The sequence below is a fragment of the Monodelphis domestica genome, chromosome 2 (assembly GCF_027887165.1).
Source record: "Monodelphis domestica isolate mMonDom1 chromosome 2, mMonDom1.pri, whole genome shotgun sequence".
In the NCBI taxonomy this organism is placed as follows: domain Eukaryota; kingdom Metazoa; phylum Chordata; class Mammalia; order Didelphimorphia; family Didelphidae; genus Monodelphis; species Monodelphis domestica.
Genome location: NC_077228.1, coordinates 498,629,071 through 498,644,013, shown reverse-complemented (window position 1 = coordinate 498,644,013; position 14,943 = coordinate 498,629,071). Strand labels below are relative to the sequence as shown.

The following is a 14,943-nucleotide window of genomic DNA, read 5'->3' as shown; positions in this document are numbered from 1 at the left end:
AGCACATCCTCTTCCCTTACTCCTTTACAAAATGATATTCTGCTACTTGCCTTGAGATTCTAAATGTTTTGCTTAATTCTAAATTATATATCAAATTGATATGTTAATAAACTATTAATCTCTATTAATCACTATTATCTCAAAACATTGCCTCTTTAATAAATTATGACTTGTAAGGTGTAAGCTAATGCTATGAAATCTTAAGTCTCTTCTATCTAGAAATCAATATGTTTTTTATACAGTTGGCAATGTGGACTGACTCAGTGAAGGAAGTTTCTTAACCAGAGTTTCATGCACCTGAAAAGTCTCTCCATTATTTTTCAGAATTACTGAACTCACCCAAAGATGTCCTGCCAGCAAAACCAGCAGCAGTGCCAGCCCCCTCCTAAATGCCAGACTCCCAAGATTCTTCCCCAAGCTCCATGCTCTCCTCCAATCTCTTCCTGCAGTGGGTCCAGCTCTGGGACTTGCTCTGGGTCCAGCTCTGGAAGAGGCTGCAGCTCTAGCTCTGAGGATGGCTGCTGTCTCTTTTCCCATCACCACAGACGATCCCACAGATGTAGGCGCCAGAGTTCTGACCACTGTGATGGTGGCAGTGGGCACAGTCAACAGTCTGGAGGTTCCTGTGGGAGCTCTGGGGGTTGCTGCTGACTCAGGAATCAACTCTCCATTTTTCCCCCTTCATTCTTTGCTTATCCTCCTCTTTGATTTTCCTTGGGCTCTACACTGATTGAGTATCCTGAGGAACCTAAGGTGATTTACAAAGATTGTATTATTTTATTTCTAAATCCTACATCTCAAATTTGAATCCAATCATATTTGCCTCATTTTTCTCATGTAAGAATAAAGCTCTATCTAGTTCTAATTGTCTCTTATTCTCTATTCGTCCTCCTTTTGCAGTCAAAGTCTCCCTTTATGCAATGTTTCCTTACACCCATTGCCCCTGATTTATGCCTGACTCAGAGGCTTCTGGGACAATACCTTCTTTCCATGAAGACTCAAGAGGACACAGAATATCAGTGTGTGCTATGCAAAATTGAAAATCAATTGATGGTGGGAGCCAGCTTTGCTCTAAATGGAAGAAACCTACTGAGCAGAGTTCATAGAGCAAAGGCCAGAGAAGTCCAAAAGGGGGCTGTAGGTCTTGGGGATCCCCTTTCATGAAGTAAAAGACCTACTGGGAGAAGTCAGAACTTATGGACCATGGTGGTGGAGAGGCCAGAAAGGCTAGAACAGTGTTGTCAAAAGTGTGGGATGCAATCAATACTATTAATAAGCCCATGAAAAAGTGTTCTAAATCCCTGATAATCAGAGAGATGCAAATCAAAACAACTCTGAGGTATCACCTCACACCTAGCAGATTGGCTAACATGACAGCTATGGAAAGTAATGAATGCTGGAGGGGATGTGGCAAAGTAGGGACATTAATTCATTGCTGGGGGAGTTGTGAACTGATCCAGCCATTCTGGAGGGCAATTTGGAACTATGCCCAAAGGGCGACAAAAGAATGTCTGCCCTTTGATCCAGCCATAGCACTGCTGGGTCTGTATCCCAAAGAGACAATAAGTAAAAAGATTTGTACAAGGATATTCATAGCTGCGCTCTTTGTGGTGGCCAAAAATTGGAAAATGAGGGGATGCCCTTCAATTGGGGAATGGCTGAACAAATTGTGGTATATGTTGGTGATGGAATACTATTGTGCTAAAAGGAATAATGAACTGGAGGAATTCCATGGAGACTGGAACAACCTCTAGGAAGTGATGTAGAGCGAAAGGAGCAGAACCAGGAAAACATTGCACACAGAGACTGATACATTGTGGTACAATCAAATGTAATGAACTTCTCCATTAGTCTCAATGCAATGTCCCTGAACAACCTGCAGGGACCAAGGAGAAAAAAACACTACCCACAAACAGAGGATAAATGGTGGGAGTAAAAACACTGAGGAAGGACAACAGCTTGACTACAGGGGTGGAGGGGATATGATCAAGGAGAGACTCTGAATGAACACCCTACTACGGAAACTAATAGCAAGGAAATGGGCTCGGGTTGAGGACACATGTGACACCCAGAGGAATCATCCATTGCCAATGGGAGGGGTGTGGGGGAGGAGGAAAAAAAGTGATCTCTGTTTCTAATGAATAACATTTGAAAATGACCAAATATAATAATGTTTAAAAATTTAAAAAAAATATTATATATCCAAGTTGTGAATTAATCCAGATGTAAAAAATAGACTCGAATACAGGACTACAATCCCCATGAGCCTTTGCTCCACTTCCCCAGAATGCCTTGTAATCTCACCTGGGCCGAGATCGAGAAGATATTTAAGCAAAGGCTTTTGAAGGGCTCGGCCTTTTTTTGGACTTCCGTTTGGAGCAGAGGCGTCTCTTCCATAATGTGAGGTTATTTTGCCTAGGCCTCTGGCCTAGGCACATGTTTCTTACTTGTATATTTTTAATCTTTAACCTTTAATAAACCTCTAAAAAATATAATACTCCTCGCAGAGAGAAACAAATTTCTACCTGCCTCAGTCTCCCCCTCTCCCCTAAATTTTAATCTTTACAGTTGGCGACCACTAGATTGGATGAGAACTTCTCAAAAAATTTTTAGCCTAGAGAATTTTTTTTTAAAAGCCACGATTTTCCAAGATGCTTTTTGGAAAACCATCTTGATCAGCTCCTGCCTGCGGCCCTCTCCAGCTCCTGCTTCTGCTCCTGGCCTCTCACCTGGTGCCTGAGCTGTGCTCCAGCTCCCAGCCCGACCCACCCCGGCAGTCTGTCTCTCACCCATCTGGCTTCTGACCCAGCTGGCTCATCACCCAGATCCTTGGAGCAGATCGCTCAGGACTCATTGCGACCAGCTGGTAACAGTATTGGCCATGTGGGCGGAGGGGAGAGACCAGAGGGAAAGGAGACCGGGCAATTTTCCCTTAGGCTAAACCTCCACGTGGCTGGGGGTATTGGCACTGGGGTATCAGAGAGGGGAAAGAGAGAAAAGACTAGAGAGAAGAAACAGTACTTTTCAAACAAAAACCTAAAAAACAATGGGCTGTTTAAAAGGATTTTTGACTCTTCTGGCAGTTTCATTGATTTTACCTGCCTGTCTGGGAGCAGACTCAGCCCAAAGATTCAACTTTGAATTTGAAAATGGGTGGCCCAGCAAACTGGAAGCCAGGCCCAGAGATGGGAGGTCTCTAGTTAAAGTCTGGCCTCCGATGCTTCCCAGCTGTGGGGCCCTGGACGGATCCCTTGAACCCCATAGCCTAGCCCTTACTACTCTACCTTTGGACAATAGACATTTAAATGGATAATTAAAAACAAACAAACAAAAAAAAAACCCCAAGGAACTTTGAAGAGACTAAAGGCTACATTCTAAGGCATTTCAGACTCCAATGGTTTATAATAAAAAAAATCTCTGTATTCTATTGCATTGTTTTGTTTAAGGTTTAACTTTGTGATTTTAAGTTCATATATTACTGGATTGAATATTATTCTGTGAACTGAAGGTTGATTGAATTTATTTTGAATGTACTGAGTTTTGAAATTCTGTTGTTTTTCCCCTATAACTGTGTTGAAAAAATTATTGTGAATAAGCCCATATATGAAAAAACAGCTTTTTTTTATTTTGCTGAGGATAGATGGACTTCAGAACTGGTTATAATTGTATTAACAACCTTTGGAATTTTAATGTGCTAAATACCTCAAATGATTTGATTTTAAGGGTTTTTAAATATGATTTTGGAATTTTAACAATCTGGTTATTTTTGCCTGCCTCTACCACGAGGTAAGGCCAATAGTAGCTGAAGTGAAGTGTATTTTATAACCCCCAACCTTCCCACATGTGAATGGAAGTTGGGCAGTTAAATTTCAGGGCATTTGTACCCTTAAAAAGCCTCCAAAAGGAGCACCCCTTTATTTATGCTCTTTAGCTCACTATTTTACTTCTACCAGAATGATATATAGATTTCTTGATTATGTTCTAAACCCAAGATGAGTTTTACTTTGTTTAAAAAAATATGTTTAAATACCAAGGTTGAAGGATTGCTATGTTTGTAAAAATTGTGACAAATGTCCATCAATTCATAGGTTTTTTTAATGTCATACAGCAACTTATGTGAAATATGAAAGTGTGTTTGTTTGCTATTGTAATTAATTGGGCTATTGAGAATTTTGGGGATTTTGGTAACTACATATTTGTACTACTGTATTTTTAAAGATGAAAAAATTGTTAACCTTGTTCAATTCATTTGCCTTCTACTCACAGTGATCATGGCCAGATACAAAGAGGAAATGGATCTCATTTTTTGGTGAGAAAGCCTTGTATTTTATATTTTCTTAACTGACACAGAGTGTCAATGGTTATAAGCTATATTTTTGAATTTTTTAAAGCTCTTTTTTTATTATATTTTTCTTGCATGTGCAATATACTTTTTCAGTTTTTTTATTATTTTTTCTCTCCTTTTTATATTTGAAGCACATGTCACCAGTATTAAGATTTTCTTTAACTTTTTGACTTTTCAGTGCTACAAGTTTGAAATACATTTGCTAATGCATGCCCTAGAAAGCTTGTGACTATAAAGATTATGCCACTAATTATTTAAATAAATTATGGGACTTTGCTTAATGATTCTGTCTGATTCTAGGACAAGATATACACAAAAGAGCCACTGCATAGTGCCAATAGAGCATAAGGTCAAAGAGACCAACCAATCCTGGAGAAATTGACGTCACTTTGAGCCTAGACAAAGAGGACTTGAACGTGTTTGGGGTTTGAGGTTGCGGCTGTTTAACATGTGTTAAAAGCAGGTCTTCCTTGTTCCACATTCTACCAAGTACCTCAAACTTGGCTCCCGGAACCTTGGCTTATATACTCTGGTCCCCTTTTCTGCCTCTCATAGTGTGGTAACTTTCTGTAGTCCTGGCTACTGACTGGGTAAATGCATCATTGCTTAGATCATTTTAATTGGGCCCTGATTCAAGGACCTGTTATAGATTTATTTTTCTTCTACTTGGAATTTTTACACATAAGACTTTGATAGTCTATATTTTCATCCAGAAATTTTTCTTTTCTTTTGGATTTTCTGGTGTCTTTTTAATATCTCTTGCCAATTGATTCATATACCTCATACCTCAGCCATGCATCCCTAACTGATTCTGAATCTTTCAATCACCCACAACACGGGGGAATGTAAAAAATATCATTATTCAAATTGCAAAGTTTAAATTCTTTTTGAGAAGAATTTTAGGTAAAGAAGATGCTACTTCCCTGAATTCAGAAACTGAACTGTTGGAGAAGCCACCATGAAGAAGCCTCCAGACCACAAGTTGCACAAAATTGAACTTTGGGTGTGGTTGATTGAACATTTATTTGTATGTATACTTTTATGCCAAAGGGGACTGCCCCCTAACGGCTTTTTGTCAATGTGTTCAGAAATTATTGGTTTTATTCTTTTTTCTCTTATCCTCACACTATTGTAATCTTTTAAGTTTATTATGTTTTTATGATCCTTTTGGGGAAAAATTAATTTTTCCACAAATGATCACACGGGGGGATGTAAAAAATAGACTCGAATACAGGACTACAATCCCCATGAGCCTTTGCTCCACTTCCCCAGAATGCCTTGTAATCTCACCTGGGCCGAGATCGAGAAGATATTTAAGCAAAGGCTTTTGAAGGGCTCGGCCTTTTTTTGGACTTCCGTTTGGAGCAGAGGCGTCTCTTCCATGATGTGAGGTTATTTTGCCTAGGCCTCTGGCCTAGGCACATGTTTCTTACTTGTATATTTTTAATCTTTAACCTTTAATAAACCTCTAAAAAATATAATACTCCTCGCAGAGAGAAACAAATTTCTACCTGCCTCAGTCTCCCCCTCTCCCCTAAATTTTAATCTTTACACAACCATTCTGGAGGGCAATTTGGAACTATGCCCAAGGGCGCTAAAAGACTGCCTACCCTTTGATCCAGCCATAGCATTGCTGGGTTTGTACCCCAAAGTGATAATAAGGAAAAAAGACTCGTACAAGAATATTCATAGCTGTGCTCTTTGTGGTGGCAAAAAACTGGAAAATGAGGGGATGCCCTCCAATTGGGGAATGGCTGAACAAATTGTGGTATATGTTGGTGATGGAATACTATTGTGCTAAAAGGAATAATAAAGTGGAGGAATTCCATGGGAACTGGAATGACCTCCAGGAATTGATGCAGAGCGAAAGAACCAGGAGAACATTTACACAGAGACTGATATACTGTGGTACAATCAAATGTAATGAACTTCTCCATTAGTGGCAATGCAGTGATCTGAACAACTTGGAGGAATCTACAAGAAAAAGATACTATCCACATTCATAGGAAAAACTATGGGAGTAGAAACACCAAAGAAAAACAACTGCTTGAATACATAGATCAAAAGGATATGATTGCGGATGTAGACTCTAAATGAACATCCTAATGCAAACACCAACAATATGGAAATAGGTTTTGATCAAGGATACATGTAAAACCCAATGAAATTGTTCACCAGCTGTGGGAAGGGTGAGGAGAGGGGAGGGAGGGAAATAATATAATTCTTGTAACCACGGAATAATGTTCTAAATTGACTAAATAAATTAACTTAAATTAAAAAAAAAAGTGTGAGATGCATGTTGAGCCGGCACTCTGTTCCCCTACTTCCCAGGGACCAAGGACATTTTTTGCATACCCTGTCCCTCTGTCCAGCCACCCAAAGAGGGCACTTCTCTCCATTCTCTGGAGTAATGCAGGGGGCTCACAGGCAGCTTGAAGTTGCAGTTTGGGTACCCAAAGTTAAAAACTTTCACCAACACTGGGCTAGAAGATTGCCAAAAAGAGACCTCCCAGTCCTCTAGTTTGCAATAGTTTTGAGAAAAAGTATTGTTTTAAATATTTAGGAAGGATCAATTGAATGGAGGTAAAGAAATCTTCCTACAGAGTTTCAGGCATCTGCAAAATCTCTCTACTTCTTAATTACTGAACTGACCCGGAAATACCCTGTCAGCAAAATCAGCATAGTGCAATTTGTTATGAAGTCATTTAAGAAATAGTGGATAGAGTATACGAGATTTACCCACCCTTTCCTAGTCCAGCACTAGTCCTGGCTGCCAAATTAACTAATTCTTGCCATAGCAGAGCACAGACATATCAAAAGCTCCCCCTACTTCCCCTCTCATGCCTCCTTTGTCCCAAGAAATACCTCTTTTCATCAGATGCAAGCAAAAATTCTCTTCAACTGCCCAATTTCAGTGTCCAAGGACTAATACTCCCCCTTCCCTATCTATATCCTGTCTTGCTATCCCACCAGTGTTCTAGGTACTTCTTATCCTCTGGAGCTCCCTTTGTATTTTAATCTTTCCCCAAATTCTCTCATCCAAGAAAAATAATGGAAAGATTTTTCAGAAGCATGGAACCCTGGTTAAGAAACTTCCTTCACTTATAGCCAATACACATTGTCATCTCTCAAAAACACATTGATTTCCAGATAGAGAATGTGAAGATTGCATTTGGCTCTCTCCTGGTTGTAACAATGAAGGTACTTAGCTCTTCTTTGATTATGAAGATTAAATTGTAATCCTTTATATATTCTTGGATTTTAATCCCCAAAGTGTAAACACAGTAGTTATAGCTGAGTATGGAGACTACCCATTTTTTATTTTAACCACAAAAAGGTGTGAACACCCATTTCATACATTAAGTCGGAGGTCTGTGACTCACATGTGCAAGAGTGGACAGTCCTGGAGTAGAGCATCAGCTGTGATTGGTAGATGTAAAATTTAGGGGAAGTGACACAAGAAAAAAGGTCTTTAAAGTGGAAAGAGAGACACACAGAGGACAGACACTCGGACTTGGAGTGAAGGGACACTTGGAGTGAAGAGATACTTGAAGAGAGACACTTGGAGTAAAGAGAGACTTGGAGTGAAGAGGGACATTTGGAGTTTGAAAGAGACACACTTGGAGTGGAGCCTGCTGGAATTGAGACTGATAAAAGAATCTGGTGATTGAAATGACAACATGGTGAGTGTAAAGGCTGTCTTCTTCCTTGCCATTTCTGGAGGCATGAACCTCCGGGAAAGGCCCATCATCTTGAGATTCCTTTCCCCTGCCTGGGGCCTTAGAATTTCTACCTGGCTCAGAGGAAGCCAGAGCTCTCTCTCTCTCTCTCTCTCTCTCTCTCTCTCTCTCTCTCCCCTTTTCTCTCTTCCTTAATATCTGCCCTCTCTTGTAAAAATAAACTACCATAAATTCCATTTTGCTTTGTAATTCATTTTGGGGATTTAAAAATTTAATCCCTGGTGACCAATTAAATATTCAATCTAACAATAAAAATTAACAAGAAGACTTAAGACTACAAAACAATATTATGTTTGTAAATTAATACATGCTAAGAAGATAATTGCCCTGTAAAATGTGTTCCACATGCATTTGCAATTGTTCTTAACAATAAAAATAATGATAAATCATTTATTTGGAGTTTTATTTTTTTCAAAGCTCCTTCCTTCTGACAACTCTACAAGGTCCTAAAGAAGGTGGAGGTCAAAGGATTTAAGTCACTGTCTTTTGGATATTGAGCTAATAATCATCAGAAGCCATACTTGAACAGGTCTCTTGAGTCAAATCCAGCACACTATTTGGGACAAAGTCTTATCTCAGAGGAATCATTCTCAATAGATGAGATTTTTGGTCCTGTGACATTATTACAATGAGAATATTTGGGTGATAAATTAGGGTATCTTCTGGTATTCCTGAAACCCTGAAAATTCTTCTGGCTAGGTAGCCTTCTATAATATACACAGGGTCCACTCAGATTTCACAGACTATTTGCCTGGTCATAATTTCTATGATATTACCCATGAAGAACCTTTGGGACTGTTCTAGTATTACATGACATTTAGAGACTGGCTTGAGTTAGATTTTACAGAGGATGGTTAAGGACCATGATTAATGTGTTATCATTTTCTTGGTCATTTTCCAGCTCTCCATGGCTTCTGGAAGGTGATGGTATACAGGAGGGACTTGATTTGGGGAGAATGGTACTTTCTGAAGAGGGGTGGTACAAATAGAGCTTCCAGAACATCATGCAGAGTGGATTTTGAATCTCTTTTGTGACTGAGAAAATGTGGGTTTCAAGACTTTGAAACAGCCAAAACTGTAAAGATAATTTTTAGTGTCTTGAGTTAAATCAAAAATAAGAGGTCACCATGGGAAAAATTCCCAAATATGAAATACCCAAGTCAGCTGGGTTTTATGGAGATTTTAATTAATACAAATGAAGGAATTAAGGGAAGGGAGAGAGACAGAGTAAGAGGAAATAGTAGGAAAACTAGGGCCTAGGGTAATGGCCTAGGCCTTTCTCTTTAAGAGAGAAACTGTCAGTCTTTAATCACTCACCACAAGATCTTTCCAAGCAAAACTCTAGTGTTCAGAGACCCAGCAGCCTCTTCTGACTCCTGACCTCCAATTCAGCTTCCAAAGATGAAGAGAAAGAGAAATTTCTCTTGTGTCACCTCCCCTAAATTTTCACATCTACCAATCACAGGAGATGCTTTTCCTAGGACAGCCCATTCTTAGTTTTCAGTTCTCACCTTCTCTGGGTAAATTATATCTTCTGAGTATTTCACACCTTTTTGCTAAACTTGCCCCTTACAAGTTGCCTGATCTTTTAGTGATTAATTTGACCTTCATAGGTACTTAGCACCCTTTTTTATTAGATCTAAAAATAGGTCTCGCTTAAGGGTTTGGCCTCACTATAAGTATGAGTTAAATACTTTTTCATTGTTTAGTAAGGAGTTTTACAACTTTATCTTCCCCTAAAGTATGCCTAAGTATGGGTGGAGTAATTTAAAAGTTCCCAATATATTCCTCATCAAGTACCTTCATTATTTAAATGGAGAATAACTTTAACCATAACCTTAAGATAATATTCCAAGGTAGAGTCTGGGAAAATTTAAGATTCACACTTTCCAGTCTTTTGGTGGAGGAGAAAACGAAGTAAAATCAGCAGAGGTGTTAGGACAGAGCAGGATGGCAGGATATGGAAATTGATAGTGATCAGGAACAGAAACAAGTGTCTAAGTCTTTATGAGCTCATTCTAGTCCACTCTCCAGAGAGGCTTATACCCATGTACATTTTCCATAATTCCTGGGAAAAGAGAATGCTTTCCTTTTCAATGGCTAACTAATCCATGGATCTTTGGAAGTTCTTTAATCTAAGTTCACTTTAATCTCTATTTTATTGAAATCTTGGCTTAACTGTTAAGCTATGCATATTAATGCTTTGGGCTCAGTGTTGGGAGGAGGGCAAATTGCTGTGGTGATGAGGAAAGAACCAGCAGGGAGATATTAAAACAATAAAACAATTGTATTTGCCAGAGGAAGATTTCTGACTGGGGGTTCATCATCATAAGGAAGGTAGGAGAAGAGGAAGGGAAAAGGAAAAAAAGGGAAAGACAGACAGAGAAAGAGAGAGAGAGAGAGAGAGAGTGCTGGGGACTGCCAAGTCACAATGTTTTGACAAGGTCACTGGTGGAAACCAGGAGATCACAAAATGGCTCCTTAGAAGGATGGAGACACCCACTTAGCCCCCCTCTGTGTGACTTCTTTCACTAACATCCCTTACTATTGGAATTTCTGTGATCATTGTTCTCCCCCTAGTTTCAGGAAAAATAATATGAAAGCAAAATACTTGCAGGATTAATACTAATGTTAGTGTTCCCCCAGAATATCACCAAAAGATCACACTTATGAAGTGAAACCTAAAAGACTCTTATGGGTTAACTCCTAACAGAGGTATACTCAAAATTCTCCACTTAATGTACAGGCCTAGAACACATTCTCCTAAGCCAGTACATCAATTACCTTAGTGAGAAGCCAGTAAACCATGTCTCAGTGACTTGTTTTACCAACTAAAATCCATCTCGGAAACTCCCCATGAAACACTGAAAAATGATTAGCCTAATATTAAAATTGAATTGCGTTTCTATTACTCCTTTGATCCCTCAACTTGGCAACAGCAGTGTTTGTTGATTGGCTTCTAGAACTCCTGATTGGTTATCTATTTTATTAAAAGTAACATGGTTTTCTTTGATTATCCACAATTCCAAAACAACTCACAGGTTAATGAAAAAACTGACCTATAGCTATGCTGTCTGTGATGAAATCATTTATCTATTGCAAAAGCTTTGTGTAGGTTGTCAGAATCAATAGTAACAATATAAGTATATAGAATGATCACATCATTAATAAAATGATTTGTTAAAAATGAATGTATCACTTATCCAATTATCTGCATTTGAACATGTATGTTGAATAATGTAGCTGTGTGCCAAGAAAAAAGTATGTAACCATTGAAGAGTATAAAAATAAACATGACTCTGGGCCAGATGGAGCAGTACTGTGCAAAGCCTGACCCAGACTGACACTCCCAACTGTCGCCCATCACTCATTATCTGCTGACACGAATTTCTCTAGGCATTCAGAGTCAAGTAACATTTTAGAAATATGGTCAGGTGATCTAGGTACAGTCATTACCTCTCTGATTGGCCAATTTAAATAAATCTTGAACTGAAGGAGTGACTAGGGAGAAAGTCACACCCTAAGAGTGAGTTCTTCTGTATCCCAGCCCACACAAAAGAGAGCGGAACAAAGTAACTGGTAGATCCTCGTGCCTACTAACTAACCCAGAAAATACATATACTTGATGTTTCTTTTTTGATCATAATTGTGTAGTATTTTTTGTAGCAGAATTTGTAGTAAATGAGTAGCAACCAGGTCTCACTAAAGACATTGAGTTACAAGTAAAAAATCCAATTTATTGATCAAGCTGGTAATAACCAGCAAAAATTGGTCAGTGTTCTCTTAGTGATCAAAGACAAATTCATTCAGCATCTTCAGTCATTAAATATAACTTGGGAAACTCATTATTCAGCCCTCCCCAAGACATCTCTAATTCTATAGTCTCTCTCTAATCCTGCTCATGAAAATGGGAAAATCACATGCATGATCATAAGATTCCAATATCTGGATGAAGAAATCATGTGAAACCTGATTAAAAGTGACCTCTTGGGGCAGCTGGGTAGCTCAGTGGATTGAGAGCCAGTCCTAGAGATGGGAGGCCCTAGGTTCAAATCTGACCTCAGACACTTCCCAGCTGTGTGACCCTGGGCAAGTCACTTGACCCCCATTGCCTAGCCCTTACTACTCTTCTGCCTTGGAGCCAATACACAGTATTGACTCTAAGATGGAAGGTAAGGGTTTTAAAAAAAAAAGTGACCTCTCTTCACCCCAAGGGGATATCCAAGGACATTGCCCTATTGTTTCTCAGACCTATTTGTCTATATCCAAATTTGTTGACAATAAAAAATCAATCTTAGATTCTCAGTCTTAATTGTTCCAATTTTAGAAGCAACTCTAGAATAGGGAATGGGAGAACATTCCTTGGATCCTCAGGACAGAGGAGTAAGGGAAGGGGTTTGGAAAAAAATAACAACCCAGTTAGAAATCAAATTATGCAGAGCATTATTTAGAAATAAAAATGATTCTGCATTAGGAATAAATCTTCTCACAGCTCTTAAAGATTATTAAGATTACAAAACATTTTACATACTTTTCTCATTTGATAATCATTGCTTTCATTAGCAGCAGCACTACCATCAGTATTATTAAGCTCCATAAGCAATGAAATGGTGTCTGTGCTCCTTAGCCACCTCACCTTTTTATAGCAGTATCTCTATATTATAGCTTTATAGCTGAAAAGAACCTTAACAGGAACTTTTTTCAACTCCCTGACAAACATATGACTGAGCCTTTATCATAATCTGGATTCCTGCTTGCTTCTGTGTTCTTGGCATGGAAAAGAGGGAGAATGGATGCTGCTTTTCTGTTTTCCTGGAAACATGTATATGAGAGAGACAGACAGAGGCAGAAACAGAGACAAATACACACCCATAGATCAAAGGATACCGAGAAAGAGAGACGCAATAATGTAATCGGAGACAAAAAGCAACCGATTTTGTACATTGCTACAAGACACTCTGCCCAAAAAGAGACAAAGCCACTATAAGATTATAACAAAAAAGAAGTTTTATTTTTTCAAAATTTTGCTTTAATATATACATACACACATACAATACATCTTTAAGTTTAATCTTCCCTATTAACATTTTTCTCCATCATTTTCTTAAGCCTAGACAATTAAACAAACAATAAATCCTGCCCTGATTCATAATATTTGCCAATTTCCTCATTGTAAGTGCTCACCTTGAAATTTTAACAACTGAATTTTGGAGCTGATACAAGTTAGTGCAAGTATATTCCTGAATGTAAGTCCTGCCACTATGAGAAATGGAGAGAGATATACTAGCCTTTGTTTTTTGCATTCATACGCATTTCCAGCAGAGCATCTATTAAGAGGTCAGTGTTTTTAGCTCAATAACTAATCAGATAACTTTTCATCACCACATACGTCAAACCCTTGAATCATCATGGCCTGAAATCAGTTGTCTCAAGTATCCATATTGTCTCTTGGACGGAAGTCAGGTGGGAGAATATTTCTGCTTGTTCCTAGAACTAAAATCAGGCAATGTTTGCATTTACCCCAAGGTCTGTGCCTTTTTGATCAGTCCAGACCTATTATACTTATTTTACAGATGTGGAAACCAAGCCTCAAGGCAGTTAAACAAATTTCTCCTGTTTAGAGATAGGTTTGGAATCCAGACAACCTTGACGCCAAGTCGAGCCCTTTATCTGCCAGGCCACAAGGAGTTCTCAGGAATCTTGTAGAGGTAGGGCATCTTGGTCCATGAAATTCTTTGGGTGAAGTGTGGTATCTCTTTTCAAAACACACATTCCCTAGTTACCCTGAGGCAACTGGAACCTGGTACCAGATTTCTTAAACATATCTTTCTCCTTGTACTCCAGCCTTGTATCTCAGCTAGGAGCTTGTCTCCTCTTGTTTCCCTTACTGAAATGGGCCAGAACTATTCCCCACTTTCGTCCTATCCTGAAAGCATTTTGATGAGATCACCCTCTGACTTCTCTCTATCAGGACAGCTTGTCAAGGTCACATGGGTATAATGTTGATTCATTCAAAACTACCAGCACTCCATTCCAAGGGGCAAAAGGGAATGAGATTAGTTCCTCAAAACTGAGAGAGGTCCCACCTCACACACAGCCTCACCCCCACCCACAGGTTTAAAGAAGGCACCCGCCCTCACTTCAGAATTGAGCCTCTGACTCATAGAATTCCACAACATTAGAGTCGGAAGGAGCCATTTAGGCTAATTGCTTAACTTTACAGAAAAGAAAACTGAGGTCTAGAGAAGGGAAGTAATTTGTTCAAGATGACACAGCTAACTTGTAGGAGAGTCAGGACTTGAAGCCAGTTCTATGACTCCCACTCATTGGTTGTTTTCACTATACTGTTCACCATTCATTCATTCATTCATTCATTCATTCATTTACACATTCATCTATTTGAAATATGTTTATTGGCATAAGGTCAAGATGGCAGCATAGAGGCAGCAAAAGTTCAGACTTCTGAAAATCATTTCTCACCAATTAAAAACAAAATGCTTCTAGGGGACTGAAAACCAAATCTAACCACAGGACAGAGCTAAGGCACCCTTCTGCTGGACTCAACTTAAAAGGTATGCCCCCCAAAAGCCTGAATTTGAGAATTCTTGGGTTTAAGGGGAAGGAAGAAGGAAGGTCCCAGGACCCCTCCCCCACCTAAAGCACTGAGCCTCTATCAGTGGCTGGAATCTCTTGGTGAGAAAGGGCACTAGTCTAGAGAAAGTACCTTGTGGGCAAAGCTGTTCCAGGCTTAGGGCTTTGAACACAGGCAGCGGGGAGGCAGCTGAAAGAGAAGCTCAGAGAAGGCAGTCCGATCACAGCTGAGATACTCTTTATTGCCCCCCTCCCCCCAGGTTTTGA

General features: G+C 39.2%; 1 protein-coding gene across 1 annotated transcript; it reads left to right on the top strand.

The window, feature by feature from the left end:
- The first annotated feature begins 338 nt into the window (after positions 1–338).
- Positions 339–818, top strand: LOC103096160 (late cornified envelope protein 3C-like). Its single transcript, XM_007485490.2, has one exon. The coding sequence runs from the start codon at positions 346–348 to the stop codon at positions 649–651; it is 306 nt and encodes a 101-aa protein (XP_007485552.2). The 5' UTR covers positions 339–345; the 3' UTR covers positions 652–818.
- The last annotated feature ends 14,125 nt before the right edge of the window (positions 819–14,943 follow it).